Raw genomic sequence first — 24,412 nt, 5'->3', positions numbered from 1 at the left:
TACTTCTACATATACACAATACTCTGCATTCAATTAAATTTAACAACTAATTGAATCGTACAGAATTTAATTTAAAAATTAAACCCACAGTGCTATCTATACTAACAAGTGCATCGACCGTGAAATCGTAATCGGTCGCCTAATTTTTTTATTTCATTTTGTTTTATTTTTTTTCTTTTCAAGAACGATAATCGCGTCTTAGTGTGTATGTAAAGTGCGTGCTAAAGAATAATAACATTTATGAGTTAATATAACAATAAACGAAATTTAATGAGAGAAAAAAATTATAACGTAAACAGATACATGTTTTTTAAAATGAAAGAATGATTAATAATAATAATATTAATATTAATAATAATAATAATAATGGTAATATAATTTTAAAAACTAGTAAAAGCAAGGGACAAGTTATACAAGGAAAAAATAATTGTACCAAAATATCCATGGTTACTTATAAATATAATTAATAAATAGAGATAAAATGCATAATAAGAATTTATTCGGAGCTGGGCTCCCACCGGCCACCGTGAAAGTGTACGTGGGAAGTTTTTAAAACTTAGAAAAAAAAAATTTTCTTACAATTGCATAATGATGACTGTGCATTATAATTATTACAGATAGTTGAGAAAGAGATAAATAACTAAAAATACGATAATATATGAATGACTGCTCATATCTTTATTATTATTTTTTCGTTCGTAAAATCTTGCTGTCGGTATTATTTACTCGCGTTCAGTCTTCTTTTTTTCTCTACTGTTTGTCATTAAGATATTAAAGTTTGTTTTTATTTTTTTAATATAATTATTACGACTCACGAAATCAATACGCTTTCAGGCGCACGGCCGCTATAATTTTTTACCATCAATGAGTTCTCATAGATTTAAATATTTAATCGTCAACTAAATATTTAAAGCAAACGCGTGTGAATAAAAAAAAAAAATAATAATTTAATAACATCTTGTATGAAATGATGATTGATGTAAAGGTGTAGATTCCTCAATGTGTTAGCCAAATAACAAATAATAAAAAAACAAAAAAAAAAGATTAATAATATTAATATTAATGATAAAAAATATGAATTTGAAAAATTGTTTAATCGTAGTATGATATATTTTTAACATTTAAAAATTAGCTGTATAAATAAACAATGATTTTAGTTATCTTCATTCCGCAGAACTCGCTGTACAGATGTTGAATAAAAAAAAAATACGGTAAAAAAAAAGTTAATAATTTTTCGGATATTAAATTTGATTATTAATTTGTCTAATTTAAATATCCAATATAAATAATTATTTATTTTATTATTTTAAAAATAATATTTTCACTATTCAAATTTCGCGGTAAAAATCTTTAAACTAGTGGCGCCACAATTCAATTTCAAAGATGGCGTTTTATCAAAATAGCAAAAGAAAAGTCAACATACGTTTAATTTAATTTTTTTTTTTTTTTATTTATGACAAAAAAAGTGGAATGTGTTATCTATTTAATTGTTTTAGTTTATTATCAAAACAAACCAAAAATAATTAGTTATTATACTGACTGAAGATTCTTAAAATGATAACACGAAGTAAAAATAATTTTTGAATTTTTAATGATAACCCATTTTACTTTACAAACTTTATTTGTTTAATTAATAATATTAATTATTATTATTTTATAAAGTATTAAAATTTAAAAAAAAATGTTATCGCGTAAGAACAAAGATTTAAGAACAATCAAAGAAGGCGTAGTGGGTAAATATGTAAAGAAAGAAACTCCACCTGAAATGCCAAGTAAGTTTTATTTTTAATTAATACTGTCAATTACTCTCATTACTTAATTTTTTTTTTTAAATTATTAATTTAGTCATTAATGTCTGGACGACTGAACCCAACAGAAGAAATAGAAGACAACACAATCAAGCAGCAATTCCTGCGACAATGGTAATTAACCTCATTATTAAAATGTTTAAAAAAATATATATAATGTAATTATTAAATTTAATTAGCCAGTACCTCAGCAACCGAGTATGGTACAAAAATTCGGCAACACAAAAACGACGACAAGTGCAGTAGGTTTAGGAAGTCATGAAGGAAAGTATACACCAAATAGCTCTGTCCCTGATTTAGCTCAAAGGTAGTGGTCTAATAATAGAACTATCAAGACGTTAAAGTTATAAATATTTAAATAAAATATATTTTCTCGTAGATTTGCTAGTCTATCTGTTAATCCTGGTGTTATTGAAGGTGCGGTGTCAAGAACAGCTACGCCTTCATATCATCCAAGATTATCACCAACAATATCATCATCACACACTTATGTCAACCAGTATGCTGGTTCAGAGTATCATCTTGATCGTGTCCAGACACCACAGTTGCCTTACATACCTTTTGAAAGTGATGGAGCTTTTGATGACTTCAACAAAGCTTACAATCCTGAGTAATTATTTTTTTTTTATAATAGATAAATATATTACTTTAATCCTAGAGCTGTAGCTCCCTAAAGATCACCAAAAAATGATCAAAACAAGCAATCCTAACTTATATAAAAGTTTATCTACATTTTGATATTCTTAAGAATTATGATGAATAAAGGGTTTTTTTAATAGCAGCTATAGATTTATAGTGACTTATAGGTACAGTCGAGCACATTCAGAGAGATCGAGTTCTCGTAATGAACAACCAGCAGAGTTGCCATTACCGCCAGGATGGTCAGTTGATTTTACATTGAGAGGAAGAAAGTATTATATTGACCATAATACTAAAACTACTCATTGGTCCCATCCTCTGGAGAAAGAAGGACTACCGACTGGTTGGGAAAGAATTGAATCACCTGAATATGGTGTTTATTATGTCAAGTATGTTTTTATATTTATATATTTTGCAGTAAATAATGGAGTAATTTTTATTTAATTTAAATTATTTTCAGTCATATAACTAGACAAGCGCAGTATGAACATCCTTGTTATCCATCAGAACTTCAACAGCAAATACGTGTCGTATCACCACCCCGTCACACTCATTTCCATTCCCACAGTGTGTTGGTACCAGCGAATCCCTATTTGAATGAAGAAATTCCTCATTGGCTGTATGTGTACAGCAGAGCATCAATAACTCTTGACAGAAAATTACGATGGGAATTATTTCGTCTGCCAGAACTTGATTGTTTCAATGCGATGCTCACTAGACTTTACAAACAAGAACTAGAGGAAGTTGTTATGAGATATGAAGAATATCGGTACGCATTATCTAATTGCAATTATTAATTGTCCAATATCTTGATCTATTTAAATGTCGATTTTATTTTTAGGTCAGCGCTGCTCTGTGAAATGGAGCAAAGATTAAAAGAACTAAATCCTGAGAATGAATCATCAGCAGGCGCAGTAGCTTTACGTCGTTCTTTGCCTTAATTTAAATACTACTATTTAATTGTACATAAAAAATTATTCATCACTTGATAAATAATATAATTTCAAGTATTTAAAGTTATATGAAATATCAGTTAAAAAATCCAATAATATTTTTTAAATATAAATTTAATTTTAAAATAAAAACAGTATTGTAAATTGTAATTATCAACTATTTACACTTTTGAAAATAAATTATTTTCAACCAAGAGTCTTGAAAATTTCAGGATTCAGTTCGTTCTTCTTCACCACCACCTTGTTGTCTACAATTAAATCACCAGGTTTCTGAATTTTCTCCACGGAGCTTACGGAGAACCCACTCATATGATGGACAGTAACATCTTCTAGTTGTAATAATCTAATATACCAACGAGCTGTAACAAAAATTTATTTATTTATTTAATTAAGATTGGCCTTGGAACTGATGTTCCTTCACGGCTGTAACATTTTACTATAAATATATACATAAGTAATAGTTAGGTATTTTTTTAAATACTCAAATAATGCCGCGCGGAAAATAATTTGTATTATTAATAAAATTAATTTTGATAAATAATTCCGAAGTTAGCCGACGTCTAATATTTGAATTTTTTTCAAAACGATAAATTATCAGAAAATTGTTAACTGTCCACTAACTTCAGGATCATTTTAATTAAACAAACAAAAACTAATTAAATTAATTAAATATTATTTATTTAAATTATTATTTACTTGTATTTTCCCTTTCCTCCTTATTCTGAGGATGCTTTTCTTTAATCAAAAAGTAAAGAAGTATTCCCGCGATATTCCAAGCACAGAAGGCATAAATTGCCGCGAATGACTCTCTTTTTTTCATCCCATACGGAACCGGTACGGGTTTGAAAATTTTTCGCAAACGAAATTTGAGCCACCGTCTCATATTTATTGTCAACAATTAAATTTTTATTAAACTTTGCTCTTAACCTTTAATTCAAATAATCAATTCTTGTTTTCTCTCACTTATAATTACCGCCTCATAAATTTATCATTTTTATATCACTAATAAAATGTCCATTATATTTATTTAAATAAATTACTGTCAATAAAAATTTTTATTATTTAAAAATATGAGTTACGAAATAGCTGACATAAATCTAAGTAAGCATAAGTGAGAAGGTTACGTATATGTACAAAAAAAACTAGTTTCTAATGGTCGACAAAAGCGCGCGGTTGCCAAATTATTTTGAATTCATGCTCATATCCTATTTATTTAAGTACATACTTACAAGCCTTATTTACTACACATATACACATATATACTCTTTTATATCAGTAGTTTATGATAGTAACATTTTCTATTGGATATAAATGTCAGGAGTGTCAATCAATAACAGAACCCGGTCATGAAATATAAATTAAACTCCATTTTCAAGTAAACGTAAATCTGGTCTTCCATTAATTTATTTATTTATCACCGATTTAATTACTAATTAAATTAATTGTAATTTTATAGATCGAATAAAATAATTCAAACTGACAGATGATTGGTTAACATTAATTAATGCTGAAGCAATGAACGATGACAGTTAGAAGTGAAAATACAGAGGGCGGGTAAACTAATTTGACATTACGAGGTTGAGGTATCTGGTAGTTGATTGGGATTGGCTGATGCTGTGGAATAATATCGCGTCTGGTTTTACCAGTGGAATGGGATGTCTGGAGTCGAATAAAAGGTGGAAGGAGAAACAATTTCGCGCGTTGACTGCATTATAAATTTTTTTTTTTTCAAAGATATTTCTTACAACACAACGTACACATACGCTAGGATAAATATTTTATTTGTCATTTATTTGCTGGGTTATCCGTCTGATTTATAATTATCTGGCAGAATGTCCGTTATGGGCAAGGTAATGTTTTTTAAAATAATATTTCATATTTTATATTATATATATATATGTACATATTAATGGATTGATGATGAATTTTTAGTCGCGAGGTTGCAGACACTCAACCCCTTTCCCGGCGATTTACTTTCGCTTGACAATTACTGTGCATTTATAATTATTCTTTGCATTTAAATTTATTTACACTTTTATAATTGTTATTATTATTATTATTTTTTTAGTGTTAATTATTTTTTTAATGGCAATAAGTATTGTATGTATTGATAATTGTTTTAATTTATAAATATTTAATATGAAATTATTTTTTATATTTGCAGCCGGTACTGTACTCATATTGGCGGAGCTCTTGTTCATGGAGGGTGAGAATTGGTATGTTAATTACTTTTATTTATTTTAAAAATCATTATTTTTATTACTCTAGTGGTTTTAAAAATTTATAAGAAGTGATTGACGTTAATTGATTTTTATTTTTTTTTATTTTTTATAGCTCTCAATTTAAAAGAAATTCCATATGATATAAAACCAGTAAGTTTAGTAAAAGCTGGCGGCGAGCAACATTGCAATGAATATAGAGAGATTAATCCGATGGAACAGGTTCCGGCACTTCATATTGATAATCATACGTTAATAGAATCAGTAAGTAATAGTAATAGTGATGTGTAATTAAAAAAATAAATTATTATCGTACTATTGATAATTGGGATGCGTGATAAATTATAATCAGCGTAAACATGTTAAACTTTTATTTAATAGTTAAATATTATGCAATACTTGGAAGAAACACGACCACATCGGCCTTTACTGCCGGCAGATCCTGTTAAAAGAGCTAGAGTTAGAGAAATATGCGAAGTTATATCAAGTGGTATTCAGCCGCTACAAAATTTAGTTGTTTTAATTTATGTCGGGGAGGAACGTAAAAAAGAATGGGCGCAGCATTGGATTACCCGTGGATTTACAGGTATTTTATTTATAAATGATATGATGAACCTGTTGAGTAAATTAAATGGTGATTAAAAATATTCATAATTTCAGCTGTTGAAAAATTACTGTCGTCTAGTGCTGGTAAATATTGCGTGGGAGATGAAATAACTCTAGCAGATTGTTGCTTAGTACCGCAAATATTTAATGCAAGGAGGTTTCACGTTGACCTGAGACCTTTTCCAACAATTCTCAGGGTCGATCGTCATTTAGAAAACCACCCGGCTTTTACAGCAGCTCATCCTAATAATCAGCCTGACTGTCCTCCAGAAGCGACCAAGTAGCAAGCAAGGCAGACCACCCTCTTCTTGTTCTAATTATTATAAATTATTAGAAGTAAGAAGTGCTAGGTGGTCCTGATTTTATTATCCAGCTCGGAACGATAGAGAATAAAATTATTTAATACAATAATTGACAATTTATATTAATTACAGAACACATATTTAATGTAATAGTTTTAACTGGTAGTCAATTCATTCCGCGCCAAAGTATTCAAAACTACGGGTATCAACAAATATTTTTTATTTTTATTGTATTTTATTCTCTATTGCTCGGCTGTCATTAATAATAAAAAAAAAAATATAAAAAAAAAAAAAAAAAAAATGATAATAATGATAATATGAAAATAGTGATTGATTATTATAAAAATCAAAATAATTATCATCTTACCAATTTATTTTTTTAGTCGTTACTATACGTGATATATGACATTGGCCTAGTTCATTTTTATTTGTTATAAAATATTTTTTTATCTTAAACTCTATTATATTTTTTTAATCTTAATATTTTTTTACTGCATTTACCGGTTATTAGTTTTATTGAAAATAAAATATTTTCTAGGGTTTATATTTAGTAGTAGGAAACTTTAAAATAAATAAAATAAAAATGATAATTAATATATATATATTATTTTTGTCAATCTAATTGATAAAATTTCCATTAGAAGTAAATAATAATAATAATAATAATAACAATAATAATAATAATAATAATAATAAAATAAAGACAAATAGAGATGGAGATAAAAAGAAAATACTGGCTCTGCTCAACACCATATCTTAGTTATTTTAAGATATGGAAAGTACAAAAGATCTTCCTCCATGTTTTATTTTATCAATTATCTTCACTTCATATTCTCTTTTGTTATTAAAATTGATAACGCGACTAATAACTCCATTATTGTGATTAAACTTTTTTTTTTATTTAAAAAAAGATTGAATCAATAAAAATATTTTATGAGCTTCCGTTATTGCCATTGATATTTTTTGATACCAATAATTAAATACAACAAATACTTGAGTCAATATAAAATTTTTAAATATAAATTGCCCTTGACAAATTTAAAAAATTAGATATTAAATAAATATATAAAATCAATTTATAATTTCTGATTGTATGCAATGCGAGTTGATGTGAGCGTATGTATGTTAGATATGTTGATAATACAGATGACGTAGTATACTGACAGCTTTTTTTAAATAATTTAAAATAATTATTTAATTAAACACTAAAAGTTAATACAGAATTACGCATAACTGATAAATAAATATATATGAGATAAAATAGAAAAAAAAATAGATAAAACGGTGATTGATATTTAAAATAAACGTACAAAAAAACCCAATAATGTATGTAAATATAACAAAATTGAGTTAAATAAATCAAAGGCACAAAATATAGCAATAGATTTAAAATATTGATTACAAAAATAGAGAAACGAAAATAAATAAAAAGAGAATAAATATATATAAATATATATATAAATATAAACACTGATAAATGTTATTATTTATCGCATGATTAAATAGCAATAGTGAAAGTTTACATGATTATTTTATATCACAATAATTCGGTCCTAATTATTATTATTATTAATGGAAAGTAAATGTAATAGTAGATTATTTTCCAAAGTTTTGTCTTAGACAATTAAAAATACACAAATTAAAGTCTGTATGATAATAACAAGATAAGAATTTGATAGATATTTGTAAGAAAAAAAAAAAAAAAAAAAAAAAAAAAAATTATTTTGTAAGTAAAAATAAATGTGTAATGTTTATGCTTATAGAAAATAAACTAATTTGTGTAATAGAATTAATGTGTGATTATTTTTACCGTTAATTACTTACCCATTTTAAACAAGACTATTTATAAAAATTAAATTTTTAATTATTTTAAATCGCACCGCTATTTTTTTTAACTTGAGATTCTCGATATAAATTGTTATTAATAGAATATTTATTTTTAAAATAATTTTCATAAAAAAATACATTTACTTTATTGACTAGTGCCGTTTTTGTTATTAATTATTTATATTATTATTGTTATTTTTAGTATTTTATAATTTTCAATTAACATCTACAAAATAATTAATAAATGGAATGCATTATTGATATAAGTGACGTTAAAGTTATTAACGATGCAGAAAAAATAATATTTACACTAATTATTTTATTTTTTGTTCTTCGCTCTTCGACATCTAATTACTAATAACTAATAATTAATACGATATGTCATAATATCTCATGTTACAATTGTTTCTTTTTTTTTTTTTAAATACAGCATAATTTACACTCTATCACAATCCCCTAATTATCTTACGATAATAATGATAATAATTTAATAATTATCGTATGACTTTTTTTACAATAATTACTTTTGTACATTTCTACTAAACAATTAATTTTTTTTGTACATTTTTAAAGTACAGAAAGGTATTTCTCATATATTTGCTTATTTTATTTATAATAATTTAAAAAAAAATAAATAAATAAAACCTTTCTGACTTTGATTAATAACATGAGTAAATTTGACATTATAATTAATTTAACATATCTTAATAATTATAACGCTCTTTAATTACAATCCTGAAATTAACAGTTAACAATTTTTGAATTTTTTTCAACAAAGTAATTAAAAAAAAGGCACATGTAGAAAATTTTAAAAACTACATGTGCAATTTATTTAAATATTTTTTTTTATAATTCATCGTTTTTGAAAAGTCCAACAATTAGACGTCAGCTAATTTCAGGATAATTTTTAATTTTTTAAAAAAATATAACCTAAGACGCAGTAACAAGTTATTTTATAAAGAAAAGTTATTAAAAATTTTATTAATATTAATATTTATGAGTGTAATGTAGCAGACATGAGTCAATTTTAAAATTTTGAAGAAATATCCTGAAAATAATGACCCTGAAGTTAACAGACAATTTACAATTTTCAAATTACAAAAAAAAGAAACTAAAAATATGCACCTGTAGTATTTTAAATTTTCTACATGGGCATATTTTTATTTTTAAATTTATTTGACAAAAAAAAAAAATTCGAAAGTTGCTAATTGTCTCAACTTCGATCATAAAAATCCGCGTACTAATTTTCAAATATTTAAATACGCAGTTTAACTTTTTATTCAAAATTTAAAAAATTGACAAATGTCAGTTACATTGACACTCATGATTATTTATCATCAAATTAATAAATATATATACATATATTTATTAATTATTTTAATTACGTATAAAGAGAGCTTGCAGTGAAGAGTAATGTGAATAATGATGACCTTGCGACGCTGTTGAATTAAATGGAAACATGGATATATAAATGGTTTTGGCCGGGTTGTGAAATGAATAACAACAGAATGCAGTTAATGAGCGATTGTTTATTATGCTCTTATGATCACTTGTCATACAGGTAACGATGCTTTTCATGAATGAAAATAGTTAATATATATATTATATTTTATACTTTATTAATATTTAACATTTAAATGATTGAAAAAAAAGTTAAGAAAAAAAATTAAATTAAAAATTAAAAATAATAATAAATTTATGAAATGATAAACTTTTAACAATTCGTGGATGCAAATAAACGTTTGTTAAAATGTAGAATAATTTATATTAAAATAGATTTCTTTTTTTTTAGTTTTTTTTTTTTTTTTTTGTAATATTTTTCTTGCAATAATAGTATATAGTAATAATAATCATAATAATAACTATAATTACAATCTATATCAATAACAATTTAGCCCCGAGATATTTAATATCCTGGGGAAATGGAACGATAAAAAAAAAAAATAATTTAAAAATATAGCAATTGTGAATTTAATTAAAATATTTATATAAATATATATGTGTATGGGATGAAATAAAAATGATAAAATATTTCAACAAATTGGCAAGCCATGTGATGCATGGTAATTAAATTTGCATTTAAAAAATTAATATTTAAATAAATTTTAAAATGAGTTTTAATGTAGCAGACATCAGACAAATTTAAAATTATAAATAAACAGAATAAATAATCACAAAAATAATATTTCGAAAAAATGCACTTATTAATTTTTAAATTTTTTAAATGCGCATTTTTTTCAAATTTTATTTTATCAATTATTTATTCTATTTGTTGATAATTTTAAATTATTCAACTCTTACTATCCTATGCATGACATTTTATTTGATCAATGAACTGTTAAATAATAATTTAATTATTCATTAATTAATTTATTTATTTAATTATTTATTCATTAGTAATACGCTCTACGGTGATTAATATATCGAACTTGATTTTATTTTTTTTATCTCGTGAAGCGAGTTAATTATTGCGTTTATTTTTTTTTTTTTTTCATTGATCATAAATCAACAACACTCAAGTATTTAATACATTTATTATAATATATTGAGATGCATGTAATTTATCCACGGAATTTAAATTTATAATAAATATAGATTTTATTTTGTCACGCATTTAGAAAGAGTGTGGATGTAGTTTAGATTTTTTTTTACATGGCGTTTGTGCTTACAATTTTATTTCCACAGGTAAACATGATAATCATAAATATATTTAAAAAAAAAAAATGTAGGTAATGAAATGAAATAAAAGGTGTTGATTAAAGTATTGTTTTTTATTATTAATGATGAAGAAATTAAGGTAAGCGAATAAAGAAGCATGATTTAATGACTTTAAGAAATATATAAATAGAACAAGCATATGATCAATTGACAAAAAAAATTTATGTTCTTTGATTGTTTGTTTGTTTTTTTTTTTTTTTTTTTTTTTTAATAGAATTATCTATATATTATTCTAATTTTTAAATTGCAGAATAAAATTATCATAAAATTATTTAATCAATAAATTATTATATTTTTTTTTTGTCATTTGTTGGACGCGATGACATATGTGATAAAGGCGACAAACGATTTGATTGTGATACACGGGGTACAAGAGAAAAATTTTTTTTTTCTTAAAGTTCTTAAATTACAATTATAGCCAAAGGAATGTAAAGTACAATACTTGATCATACGCGTTAAATTACTAACGAATGATTCCCAGGTATATACAAACTGCAACTGCAGTATTTGATCGCACATAGTAACCTGCTCAAATTCGTTATTATCATACAGAGACATATACATATACAATACTATATATATATGCATATGTATGTAATTATCGTAAACGTAACAATAAACGCTAATAATTGTATGCATATCGGATTTTAGTACATTGCATCGCGTCGCACAATATTAATAATAATAATAATAATCTATTCACAAAAAGAAGAGAGAGGTTCAAGAGTTAATAACACATTTATCTAGAGAGATAAGAATTATAATAAGACTTTTTTGACGTACCAAGTCACATTAATTACCAGCGAAAAAAAAATTTAATCACATCTATTTAGAGTTAATAACATTCTTACTTATATTTTTTAAATTTATGTAATTCACTTTTCATTTTTTATATTTATCATCATTATTATTTCGTGAGGAGTTCAAGCGATCTGCAATTTACCGCTTACGATTCATAGATATATATATATATTTTTTTTGTGCCAATTTATCGTGCCTTAGATTTTTAAAATCTTTCTTAATCGTTAGACATTTTGCTCGACAGTTATTTAGCCATTTATCACTAAAACATTATTTTATGCATATACTTATACTCAACAAGGTACTTAATTATTATTATTATTATTATTTTTTAATTAATATTTATCCCCGAGCTTCTACACGCTACATTTAACAACAATTTTATCGACTTTTTTTTCATCTCATAATAGATTTTTCTGTACTCATAAATTTTAATAGAGTTATATATTTTTTTTTTTTTTTTTTTTGAAATATTTAGACTATTCTTACCGAAAATAATATTACCGTATTAACAACCTAAACCTATAACTCCTGTTTTACACGAAATAACATTACGTACAATTTTGTACAACCCTTCTCACCATTTTAATTTTTTTAAATATTATATACTCATATCAATATATTTATATATATATATATTTGTTTTATTCCATTTGGTTTTACCGCCTGAACACTTCCTTCGCCTTTTTAAATCGGCACTGATTATCGATTAATTGTAATTTATTATAATTATTATTAAAATTAATGAAAGTGATGTATTAACGATTTTAAATATTAACAGTGATGTAATTGATGTACAGCGACTACATGAATCTTAGGCTCTTTATTTATAATTATTTTTATTTCTCACTCTCTCTTTCTGTGTTGATATAAATAGATTTTTTTTTATTTTATTGCCCATAAAGTTTGGCAATTATAAATTTAAATTCGCAAGTGCGTTAATTAAAATTTAAAAATATGATCCAACAAATTAATATAATTTTTTTAATAATTATTCAAAATTTTTATTTCCTCGTAAATAAAAAATATTTTCCATCACGCAATTAAACTTTCCATTTATTTTAACTTTTATATATATAATTATCCGATAAAATTGAACATTTAATTAAAATCTATTGTCAACAAGTGCGATGTGTTATATAAATTTGTTTTTAATTTGTGACCGTATAATTATTCTCTATGCAATGCAATGTGTGATAAATAATTATTTAATTCATTTTATATATTTATATATATATATGTACTACTTTAATTAACAGTGATTACTTTAACCGTTAAATAATAAATTCTCTATGTAAATAAAAAAAAAAAAATAAAATATATATAAATATATTTATAATATGAAAAAATAAAATTAATATATATATTATTTGAAATACGAAAAATTAATACGTTTTTCTAAATATACATACATATATATTTAATCGTTTTTCTATTTCTTTATATTTGTTGATTTAATAAACTCTTTTTCCATATATATATTTCTCATATTTCAATAAATTCATCAGCACCATTCAGAATTTTTTTAAATAATTTTCGATTAATGCATTTAATGATGATGAAAAATTCATGATAACTATATTAATTAATCTGATTATTGTAAAATATAAATATAATGTATGTGTATTTATATATACATACATATATATATTATTTAATATTTATTAACAGCTAATATCACTGTTAACCAATTTAACAACAATTGTAGTCACGTTCTAGAGGAAGAATGAAAACGTGCTCTTATTATGGCACTCAATATAATTGATGGATCATATATATTTATATGTATATAATTAGTGACACATATATATTTTTAATTTACAATAATTCAATATACCTTTTTTTCGTTTTTTACATATCACTTTCTCTCGTTCTCTCTCTCTCTCTCTCTCTCGCTCGCTCTTGCTTTTTCTTTCATATTTTATTAATAAATGACAATTACAATGACACTGCGGATGAAATGTTCCGAATTAGTAGATGGTAACAAATAGGAAATGATTAACGAAATTAAAAAAATGATTTATGATATTCATTAACAATGAATACAATATTTATAGATATATAATATATTAATATAATGAGAATGACGATGTAGAAATAGGAAATGGTTAGATGAAAAAAATAAAAAATGATTAATGATATTTATTAATGATGAATGATGACAATGAGAATGACAATGATCTTTAATTCTAAAAACTACAAATTTTGACTCGTTAATTAATTCGATTATATATTAATATGTTAATTGTTCGACAAATAAATTTTTAGTTGATTCAATTAATAGAGTAAGAAAGTGATGGATTTATGACAAATGATGTAGCCTAGCACACACAGCCAAGTAACGTGACAATGTCACTTGAGATGGTAATAAGATTTTATTTATTTTATTACTTTATATTACTAGTATAATTATTATTGTTGCTATTATTGATTTAAAATTTCATTATATCACGATCTTATATATCTTTTTATATTTTTCCCTTTATTATCATTATTATTTTCGTTCGCTGCTGAATTTACTTCAATTCCTAATACATTTCCCTGATTACTACTCATTTGTAATTAACTTTGCCCAGCGTGCAAAATATTCATCTCTTGTGTTTCATTTTCTATAGCTATTGTATACATATATATATATTATTTTTTGTATTTATCATTAGCCAATAATTATTAATAAATGATTTCTACCATTAACGATAAATGATTTTAATTATTAATGACATCAAAAATTTACGATTATAACTTTTTCTCTACAACTTACAATTCTTTTACAATAATATGACCATCTTATACATACACACGTATTTTTTTCTGTACTAGTAACAATGTAGATTAATTTAATACGCGTGTACGTTTGTTTTTTATATATATATTTATATATATATATTTCTGTATTTTATATACCTATATTTATTTAATATTTTACGATGTACAATTAACTATTATTTTTCAAATATGGAGACACGTTACACTTATTTATCAACGACTAATCATGGTGAATGTGCTGGCATATGAATTATTATTTAATTACAAAAAAAAATCGACGCTAAAAATTAAATGTGATTGTACAAACTAACTATTGTACTTTTTTATATATATATATTTGGCTAGTAAATCACATTTAATTTCGTTGGAACTTTTATATAAATAAACAACTCGTAGTATATATATGTATAGATATATATTATTATTTTAAAATGTGAAATGTAAATACGCATCAACACATTAGACTTTTTTTTTTCATTTTTTTTTTTTTTTTTATACAATTGTCTATTCCTTTCATTAAAAAGAGATTACCTTAGTAGGCCAAGGTAAACCGGAGAGTTAGTTACTATTGTTCTATCTATAGTTTACGTTTTTAATTTGTTGTAGCTGTTGTTGTTGGTTGATAAAGGGATATTTAATCGATAAAAAAATATTTCTACGGTATTGGATTTAGTTGAGACCACCAAAGAGACATGCACAGACTCTGCGTGGCAGTGGAGTAGGTATTAAGCGAGTAATTGGAAAAAATCTAAGTAATGTAATAGTGATAATAATAAGCAAACCACAATAACACACTACAAGTAATGATAAACTATCCGGAATAACAAATAAACGTATTTCATAATGGATAATTGTCTAGATTTAGAATTTAAAATGTCATTAGTCATTGGCTGTTGGTTTTTGTTTTATGGGTTTTTAAAAAGTTTTATTTTTTTATTTTTTTAAAGTCTGATAACAACTCATCTCTTTGACGCTTACCTAATACTTGCAAGGAGGACCGTATCTTCCGCGGTACATTAAAGGAAAACCAGCTTCTCGGCATTCTCGTTGACATCACGAGCACAACAGTGATTGTATGTGAGTGTAATATCGACCTTATTGTTCAAACTGTGATTACTGTCAGGTACGCAGTAGAAAGCTCCTTTTCCGAATCATCCTTGCTCGTCGTGCATTGCTTGCCGTGAAGCTATTTTTCCTGCGCAAAACAAATTGTCTACATTTTTCACACGACTATGCAAATTTTTTTTCATTTTTATTTTTTCAAAAATTTTAAATATTATAAAATTTCATTACTTTTTTTTCCTATTTTTTAAATTTATAAATCTCTAGTCACGGATAGTCTTAAAGAGCCCAATTTAATTAATCACTTACCCTCCTAGCCCTCATGCACCTACGAGTTGTAAAATTATATAAAAAAACCAGGTCGATTGTTTTAATAAATATAAGTATATACATGTATACTTATATTTCCTTATTTATAAATTTATCTATTTTTTTTGTGATCATCGATTCGATAATTAAATTTAATCTAGTAACGAATCATTTAGAATTTTATTTTATCAATGATTATGGACGCGCAGTTTCCATTAATTAGCCATTCTACTTAAAATAAATAAATAAATACGAGTTTTGTTTGTATTTATTTGTTTATTTATAGCACGTAGGAGCGTGAATGTCGTTAATTAAAACACGAAACGCGATTCTGTTTAATTATCATTACCTTAAAGCTCAAAGACAATTAGATATATGTGTATATATATTTTAGTGATTCGCAAGAGCGATAAAGGCGCGATAAATGGCCTCAGGTAACCCAGCAGCATTCGATAAACGGCTGTTAAACGATTACCCTAAACTTAAATCTATCTAATCATACAGACGCACTGTTGCCCTCAATAAAATATTATTTTTAATAAACAAAATTAATTAAAACAATTAATTATTGTTCTATCTCGCTAGCTGAGACTTAATAATTTTAAATCCTGTGATTGGTGTCACCGTATTTGTCGCTGTATATTCTAGTAATAATAATTAAAAAAAAAAAATAGTAACGAGCATCTATAATCTAAATATAATTCTAATTTTAACATCAATAGATTTTATTTAATCTCTCGCTTTTAAATTCTAACTACAAAAAATTATTAAATTTTTATAACGCAAGTGTATGATATTTTCTATTTATGAATATTTATATATATATGTATGCATATAATATTTATGTGTCTATGAACTTTTATTTTTACGAAGATGATACTCAGCAATCGATAACAGATAACAGACACTAAGATAAAACGTTAATAGTTTTGCCTCAATCGCAGACGCTAATCTTATTTGTCAACAATATATAATATCATTGTCTTGTCTTAAAATTTATATTTATAATTAATATTAATATACATATATTTATTCATATATAGATAAAATTTTTTGTCCACGACAGATTATATGAATTTTTCAACAATCTAATTTAACCTCTTTACATATAGATTTTTATGTACTTAATTTTATATATAGTTATCTCTTATCCTTTCGTCTTATCTCACTTGTTCTCTGTCATATTATATATATATATATATATGTATGTTATTTTTTTATGCAATATTATTTATAAATATACAATTTATTTTATACTTTGAAGAGTGGTGAGCCAGCGCCATTATTAACTTATGCGTTGATTGGTAATTCAATCCCAAATCCGTCATCATAAAATTCTATTTCGTTTGCTATATATATATTTATATTATATATCTCTCCATTATTGGTTTTATCACTTATTTCAAATATGACCCGCTAAGTCATTGCCGTATCTTGGAATTTCACGAAAATCACGGATTATTATTATTATATTTAAAAACTTTCTAACAAAAGTATTAATCGGCCACTCGTTCAACAAGTGGAACGTTGGACATAGACATTGCGACAATAATTCAATTATTATATTATATATATATACTTTTTTTTGCCGTTTATATACATACATGTGTATGCATATAAATATAGATATATAGATTTATATAATTTATTTTCTATAAAAAAATTCATCTATGAGAGCGATTGCTCATTATTTTGGACACAATAATTGCCTTGATTTTTAAAATTTTTTTTTCGTGGTTACTAAAACCATCTCCAGTACGGAATAAAAAAATATTCGGTCACATACTTTACGTATCCTGTCTGTTGCCCTGTATATTGTACAATATATCTTTGATTTATTAACCACTTTTATTAATTTTTATGATCATTTATATATGACCTTTTTTTTTCTCTATTTATCATCATCTATATCTAAATCTACTTGGTGTATGCGTTATTATTTTTTTATTTCTATATCTTTTATTTATTTATTTATTATTCTTTAAACTATTCGCTACAACATTAATGCAACACGCAAAAATAATATCAACTGTTTTTAAATATTAATGTATGCAAGTCATGAGAATTTGTGCTTTTAAATGAAGAAATAATTAGATTGAAATGTGTGTGATTATAATAAAATTAAAAAAAATAATAAAATTAATATTTCACATCTCACAGTTATATATTAGTATATATGTATATATATTATATGTATGATAAAAAAATTAATAATATGAAAAATAACAATTAATATATTATATACTGAATTAATTAATTAATTAAATATACAGTAGACAATGGAACAAGTACAAAAGATATGTGTTGTAATTCTGTAAATATATAAACTTTGAGCGATTATTATTATCGCGTAAAAATATAACAATCGATGAAAAAGATATCATATATATATTTAATCATTTGTTATATATAACCGGACCAGCCAGTTATATAAATATATTATTTGACAAAAAAATAAAAAAAAAAAAATATTACTCTGGATTTGTGAAAATTAATCTTTGGTATTGACTATTGAATTTTATCTGACAAATTATAATAAAGGAAAAAAAATTTATTCATTTGTCAGATAAAATCAGTGATAGGTAGCGAGAAGAAATGGAAAAAATGAGTGAGAGAAATTAAAATTTCAGTCTAATTATTTCTTCATTGGAAAGCTTCCTAAAAAAAATGTTTTTTTTTTGTTTTTCTATAAATTATGTAAAGCACAACTTCTATGAATGGCATGGCAACTGTTATTAAAAAGTTTTAAAAAATTAACGATGTTTAACTTAAAACTTTATAACAATTATTATTAATATGTAACGTCATGTGAAAATACATCTGATGGAGAATACGGAAAAGAAAAAATAATTTTTTTTGCGTAAAACATTACCCGCGTAAAAACTAAATTAAAATGTCGTAGCACTCAATAGAGAGTGGTTTCATAACAATTTTCACTGTGGTCTATATCCAGTATACCTTTGAGTTGTGTGTGTATGTGTTATTATACATAATGAATGTGTGATAAAGCCCCGTAACGTGGTGTATCACAGCACAATTGTATTAATTGTATAACGAACAGGTAAATAACGATATAATATTCATATATTAATAATCTTATTTATAGATAAATGTTAACGAGCCGTGATAGATGCATGAGATGATGATATTGGCAATGCAATAAGCGCCTAAAATAGTGATGCATAACGACAGAGACGAGAGATTTTTATAATTATAATTATTACTATTACTATTATTATTATTAATATTATTATTGGGAGCTGTAGAGACCAAGATTGACGCAATGATCGAAGAATGCAAACACTGTTGGCCTTGATGATTTTTTTTCAAGGGGGGACAATAAAATTTACCCTCATTTAGTCAGAGTGGATTTAAATAAACGATGGAAGTCAATAATGGGGATGATCGCGGTTGAGTCGCGTGGAATCAATGGATCATGCCGGCAATGACATTGTGACGCGCTCTTTTAGCTTCTTCCTCGTTGATCCGTTGCTCGATCAAGTATTGAGCGATCCCGATAGCATTTGGAAAACCCGTGATAGTGACAATGCGGTTCCTCGTACCGGGCGCGAACATACCCTTCTTAGATATCTGAATGTTGGCACCACTTAGCTGTTGAATCTCAATGAGGGCGCGACCACCGGGTCCCAGTATAGCTCCCACTATAACCTCTGGAATTTCTATATCTACTTTCTTGGTCTCCTTGCTGTTGGTGTCTACCTGAGTAGGACTCTTACTTACGAGTGACAATTGGTTTGTGCCCAATCCGAATGAGTTGTTGTTCAGATGAATGGCACCAGCAGCAGTGTTGTTCTGTCGAAATGGATCGAACGCCTCGTATCTCTCTAGTGTATTCCTTGGTGTTGGTGATGTGGATCCAAGTGTCGGTACCGTACCAATCGGACCAAATACTCCTCCATTGTTGTTTGACCCATTAGCTGATGTTGTGGTGTCTATTGGATTACCCAGGTAACTCACACTCGATGGCATTCCAATACCCATACCCAGGATATTGTATTTGGCTAGCGTAGCAATCGCCGTGAGAATTTCAGTTGCCGCCGCGTCGGAGAAACCCGTACTTCTCAAATTTAATTTAATATGCTCAAGAAGTTGAGTAGTTACGGGTGCCGTGCCGGCGGTTATTGCAGCGCCTAAGTTCAAGTTTAAACTTAAACCAGCGCCGTTCAAGAGACTCACTGAAACAAAAAAAAATCCAAAGTTAATAGGAGCAATGACTAATAGTCGAGTAATTATTATTATTATTATTTATTTTTTTTTTTTTTTTCAAAGTAGAATAGATGATAAATTAACTGAGGGATTTTACCGGTATTGAGGCCAGCTGGAGTTGTGTATGTGGGTGCGGTCCCAGGTGCCTGGGCGTAGGGGCTGCCTGTAGGATTATAATTGGCTACTGGACCGCTTACGTCAGCATAACTGACGTTTAGGCACGTGCCGCTTTGTGGATCGTCGGCAATTTTAGCTAGTATCATAAGTAATGCGCTACGATTGTTTTCTTTTTCTCCAATTACAGTAATACAGCGTTCTTGGAGCGATAAGTCTTTAGCCTTCTGACTTATCTGTACGTACGATCCTGAATCTTCTTTTATTTGTTTTATATAATTCCCTGCCTTGCCAATTATCATTCCTGCCGTGCTATTTGGTACCAGTATCTTTACCTGTAAAACAAATAAATAAATATGTTATAAAGTTGTTGACATTGATACTGCATTTAATTATAACATTCCCTTAATGTGATGTCATACTATACAGAAAAAGTAATAGATTATTTCTATACAATAATAAGTACCTGTTTGTCTCTCTCTGCCGTTGCTTTACCAGAGTCAAAGTCCACTGTTATCTTGGACGTTAAATCTGGTTTTTCGCGAATTTTTTCCATTATAAAATCCATTACAGCCATTATGGAATCAACACTTCCAGTTATCAGACACACACGTTCCGAGGTACCTAGAGTTATAATCAATAAAAAAAAAATATTAATAAAATAAAATGCATAGCACACATATGTGTTATGTTACTTGTTGTATTGATCCAACATTGTTTACTACTTTATTATCAGTGTTTTAGTTTTTACCTGGATAAAAATCTCGGGCTTTTGACATTTTAACCCTTGCATCTGTGTCTTTTTGTAGCTGGGCGATTGTTTCACCGCCTTTGCCGATGATAGCCCCAGCAGCCACTCCCGGGACAAGTACTTTAAGATGATACATTCCATCTCCTCCTGCTTTAACAGAGAAAAAAAAAATAAATTTAATATTTATTAATGAATTAACTCTATCACTTTTACTGCCAGCAGTTATAATTAATAGTATACGTAATGTAATAACCAAAGTTCATTAAGTATAAAGTGACAGCAATTATACTATCTTATCACAAGATACTAATTTATAGAAATAAAAAATATAATTAAAATTAGAAAGTATTAATAGTTAGAGGTAAACAGCTGTTTGACAACTGTTACAACTAGTTCACTTACGACCTTGACCCACGACCTAACACAGATATATTTAATAACTCACCATTGATATTCATTCGCATCCTGAGACTGCTGTCAAAACTTTAATTATTTATAAAAATAACAAAATTTATTCTTTGCGTTATTTTTATGTTTGTCCGAGTTAATATTTACAGCAATTCCATTATACTATATACAATTTAAATTTAAAATCAAGACAACACACTAACAGGCGCAGCAGTTCCAGAGCAAGTAACAATGAGTAATGATGTAGCAAAAGAAACTTGCGGAGTCACCAATTTGATAATACAGCTGCTGCTATTACTGTTAGAGAGGACTTCCATTAAAACCTCGTTCACAGCCGCCCACGCATAGACTAATGTCAAATTTTAAAATGCGCCGTGTCACCCGCGACTGACTATTAAATCAAACAACATTTATAAAATAGTCTGCATTAGAATATAAATATATATATTTATATTCATTTATATCGAGACAGTGAAAAATTGAAGCTGAAGCTGCTGCTGCTACTGCTACTACTGCTGCTGTTACATTGATATGACGTAGAGAGCTCCGAGAGATATATACACATGCACACACTCAATACACGTATGTAGGTATATATTGTAAATCCACTAGGCCTTTCGAAATTATAACAGGCCAATGGAGTAACTTCCAAAAAGTGTCACACTCTCGAAAGCACATAAAACTAAAGCAAAGGAGTTCCTTCAACGTCCCATTGCAGTAGCAGGTGCTGCTGCTGTTAAACAGCCAACGTACAACACTATTTAGTTGTCAATCGCAGTTGAATTTAAACATTGACGACTCCCTCGCGACGTAACACACAAGTGAGATAGCAATACAGAGGGAGTAACGTGTGCGACGAACAACTATTATATATTATATATATATAGAACGAACGTAAACGGCAATCTCTTATCTGACAAATATACAATGCACTTTGGTAATCACTGGTTACGATAAATTGAATAACAAAATAAAAAATATATAATAGTTTTTAAAATTACCTGTTCCGTAGTGTGACCTCTTGGTGGCTCCGTTCTCCGCGTCGCAGTCAAGAGGCCTTTTCCTGGAGTCCGCGATTTCTGGGGAGGGACACGTCTCCATTCCCGAGTCAGCAGCCATCTTGAGTAGTTTGCGCGCACACAAAAAACAAGTGTGCGTGCGTACGTCGTTGGTATATTACTGTGTCAACTTGTGTATATATACAGGCAGGTGGACGTGTGTATATGTATGTGGGTAGATGTCAATGTGTGTGAACAATATATGTATGTGTGTGTGAATAAAACGGGACGGGACGTGATGAGACCGACTGCCAGGGACGAACTGCTGCCACACCGATAGAATTCTTCTTGCTACGTCTCCCCCAGACCAAAATTCCTATCTCTCTCGCACACTTATCTATCTTTCTCTCTGGGCTCTCTGTGTGTGTGTATGTCACTATGAGCTAACGCGGGAGCACACAATTTAACGAGTGGGAGCGATTCTACTGCAGGCCCATCAGCAGTGGAAGAACCAGAGCAACCAGAGTTTAGGCGCACAAGCTCCAATGAGTTCGTGGAGATGACAGTCCCGACGACGATCAAGGTGATGCTGGTATTGCTGCTGGTAATGATGATGGTGACGATGATGATGGAGATGATGATGATGAATGATGATGACAACGACGACGGCGAGGATGAACGGACCTCGTATCAGCAGTACGACACGATCCGCTCACGGGAATCCGCGTCACACTGGTAACTGCTGCTCGTTTGAGACTCCCTTGCCAACCAGCTGGTAGTTTGGATACCCGATGGATTCCGTCAGTGTTTTTTTCTCACTCACTTGCCCGTATTTCCCTATCTCATACTCTCTATACACAACTCTGACCAATCCTCGTACTTGGGATGTCCCCTTCTCTTTTTGCCCCTAGTACGGTGTAGAGCGAACCAGCTAAACCAACTGAACCTACTTTCCTCTCTCTCTATTTTTATTTCTCTCACTCTGTCTTCTCCTCCCCCTCTTTGATGTACCTCACCGCGCCACTCGTCGTCATCACTTGTACACAATCACTACTGCCACCACGTTTGCCCAGGGCCGTACTCCTCGAGTGCAACGAGGCCAACTAGGAACTTGCATCTAGTGCCCCGCTACCCCAACTCTACAGTATACACAACCTTTTGGACGTCGTTGTCATGCAGTCACCAACAACAGCCAACACACACAGACTCACCTCGATGGCATAGCGCAGGCGATTAGAAATGCGATCGTTCCTTTATTATTGTATACATATATATCAACATGCACATATACATCTACATACATTGATGTGGCGACAAGGTGACTTGACTTTAATACTCATATATAATAACAGCTATAATAATAATACAAGACAACACACTCATTACAACATACATACATATATATATATATATACTTATTGGTGGCCTAACTTTATGGCCCTTCTCTTACTAACATTTATTTGCACATTTTAGCTGGTTGCAGCAGCTACTGTTGATAGTTCTACTGCTGCTAAGTAAATAGCTGGAAATTGACCCTCGGTAACTATGACATATACACTAGACTGTAACTAGTAGACGTGTATGTGACACTAGCAAAAAAAAAAATAAAAAATAAAAAAAAAAGCATCTCAAGCACTTAGAGAACGTTGAATAACTAGGCGTAAAAGGTCATTGTAAATTTTTCTCTTTCTCTTGATAGGACTTGATAACTGGTACTGGTGACATGCCGAGATTATTAGCGTGAAAGCTCATGTCAACGATTGTAGCCGAGTATGAGCTTGATATTATTGTCGAGGTGTAGGCTGCTGCAGCGTCAACCTTAATGTCAAAGAAAACTTTAGCAATAATCTGAGACAATAATGCTCAGTGATTCTGGTCTCTGCCTGTGTGAGTTGCTAACCAAT

General features: G+C 27.9%; 3 protein-coding genes across 11 annotated transcripts; 2 read left to right on the top strand and 1 right to left on the bottom strand.

Annotated features, from left to right (window-relative positions):
• Positions 1-1,433: 1,433 nt before the first annotated feature.
• On the top strand, positions 1,434-3,560 carry LOC103576699 (NEDD4-like E3 ubiquitin-protein ligase WWP2). 2 transcript variants are annotated; one of them, XM_053741140.1, is made up of 8 exons: positions 1,434-1,567; positions 1,663-1,772; positions 1,846-1,922; positions 1,988-2,115; positions 2,188-2,418; positions 2,615-2,836; positions 2,908-3,216; positions 3,289-3,560. In XM_053741140.1, exons 2-8 carry the CDS (start codon positions 1,682-1,684, stop codon positions 3,386-3,388), a joined length of 1,158 nt encoding a protein of 385 aa, XP_053597115.1. In that variant the 5' UTR covers positions 1,434-1,567; positions 1,663-1,681; the 3' UTR covers positions 3,389-3,560. The 2 variants fall into 2 exon arrangements, with proteins under 2 accessions (XP_053597115.1, XP_008555246.1); XM_008557024.2 differs by having other exon boundaries at positions 1,435-1,772.
• Positions 3,497-23,536, bottom strand: LOC103576700 (RNA-binding protein Pasilla). Of its 7 annotated transcripts, none has more exons than XR_008404107.1 (6): positions 22,512-23,532; positions 21,103-21,252; positions 20,818-20,975; positions 20,335-20,686; positions 15,618-20,206; positions 3,497-3,759 (listed from the first exon to the last, which is right to left on the bottom strand). XR_008404107.1 is itself a non-coding variant. In XM_014443228.2 (6 exons), exons 1-6 carry the CDS (start codon positions 22,627-22,629, stop codon positions 3,730-3,732), a joined length of 1,263 nt encoding a protein of 420 aa, XP_014298714.1. In that variant the 5' UTR covers positions 22,630-23,514; the 3' UTR covers positions 3,497-3,729. The 7 variants fall into 7 exon arrangements, 6 of the variants coding, with proteins under 6 accessions (XP_014298714.1, XP_014298715.1, XP_008555247.1 ...); XM_014443228.2 differs by having other exon boundaries at positions 19,752-20,206; positions 22,512-23,514; XM_014443229.2 differs by lacking the exon at positions 3,497-3,759 and having other exon boundaries at positions 11,107-15,834; positions 19,752-20,206; positions 22,512-23,507.
• LOC103576702 (probable maleylacetoacetate isomerase 2) lies at positions 4,899-7,470 on the top strand. Of its 2 annotated transcripts, none has more exons than XM_008557027.3 (5): positions 4,899-5,250; positions 5,565-5,616; positions 5,735-5,883; positions 6,001-6,205; positions 6,280-7,470. In XM_008557027.3, exons 1-5 carry the CDS (start codon positions 5,233-5,235, stop codon positions 6,507-6,509), a joined length of 654 nt encoding a protein of 217 aa, XP_008555249.1. In that variant the 5' UTR covers positions 4,899-5,232; the 3' UTR covers positions 6,510-7,470. The 2 variants fall into 2 exon arrangements, with proteins under 2 accessions (XP_008555249.1, XP_053597116.1); XM_053741141.1 differs by lacking the exon at positions 4,899-5,250 and adding an exon at positions 5,350-5,500.
• Positions 23,537-24,412: the final 876 nt, after the last annotated feature.

Source organism: Microplitis demolitor, chromosome 8 (genome assembly GCF_026212275.2).
Source record: "Microplitis demolitor isolate Queensland-Clemson2020A chromosome 8, iyMicDemo2.1a, whole genome shotgun sequence".
NCBI lineage: Eukaryota > Metazoa > Arthropoda > Insecta > Hymenoptera > Braconidae > Microplitis > Microplitis demolitor.
This window is presented reverse-complemented; position numbering and strand designations above follow the sequence as displayed.

Coding starts and splice junctions, on each gene's coding strand:
- LOC103576700 (XM_014443226.2), bottom strand. CDS start 22,629: ATGGCTGCTGACTCGGGAATGGAGACGTGTCCCTCCCCAGAAATCGCG. Junction 21,253..22,511: donor GAGGTCACACTACGGAACAG/GTAATTTTAAAA, acceptor TCTCTGTTAAAG/CAGGAGGAGATGGAATGTAT. Junction 20,976..21,102: donor AGCCCGAGATTTTTATCCAG/GTAAAAACTAAA, acceptor TTATAACTCTAG/GTACCTCGGAACGTGTGTGT.
- LOC103576699 (XM_053741140.1), top strand. CDS start 1,682: ATGTTATCGCGTAAGAACAAAGATTTAAGAACAATCAAAGAAGGCGTA. Junction 1,923..1,987: donor CAGCAATTCCTGCGACAATG/GTAATTAACCTC, acceptor AAATTTAATTAG/CCAGTACCTCAGCAACCGAG. Junction 2,419..2,614: donor AACAAAGCTTACAATCCTGA/GTAATTATTTTT, acceptor AGTGACTTATAG/GTACAGTCGAGCACATTCAG.
- LOC103576702 (XM_008557027.3), top strand. Junction 5,617..5,734: donor TTCATGGAGGGTGAGAATTG/GTATGTTAATTA, acceptor TATTTTTTATAG/CTCTCAATTTAAAAGAAATT. Junction 6,206..6,279: donor GATTACCCGTGGATTTACAG/GTATTTTATTTA, acceptor TCATAATTTCAG/CTGTTGAAAAATTACTGTCG.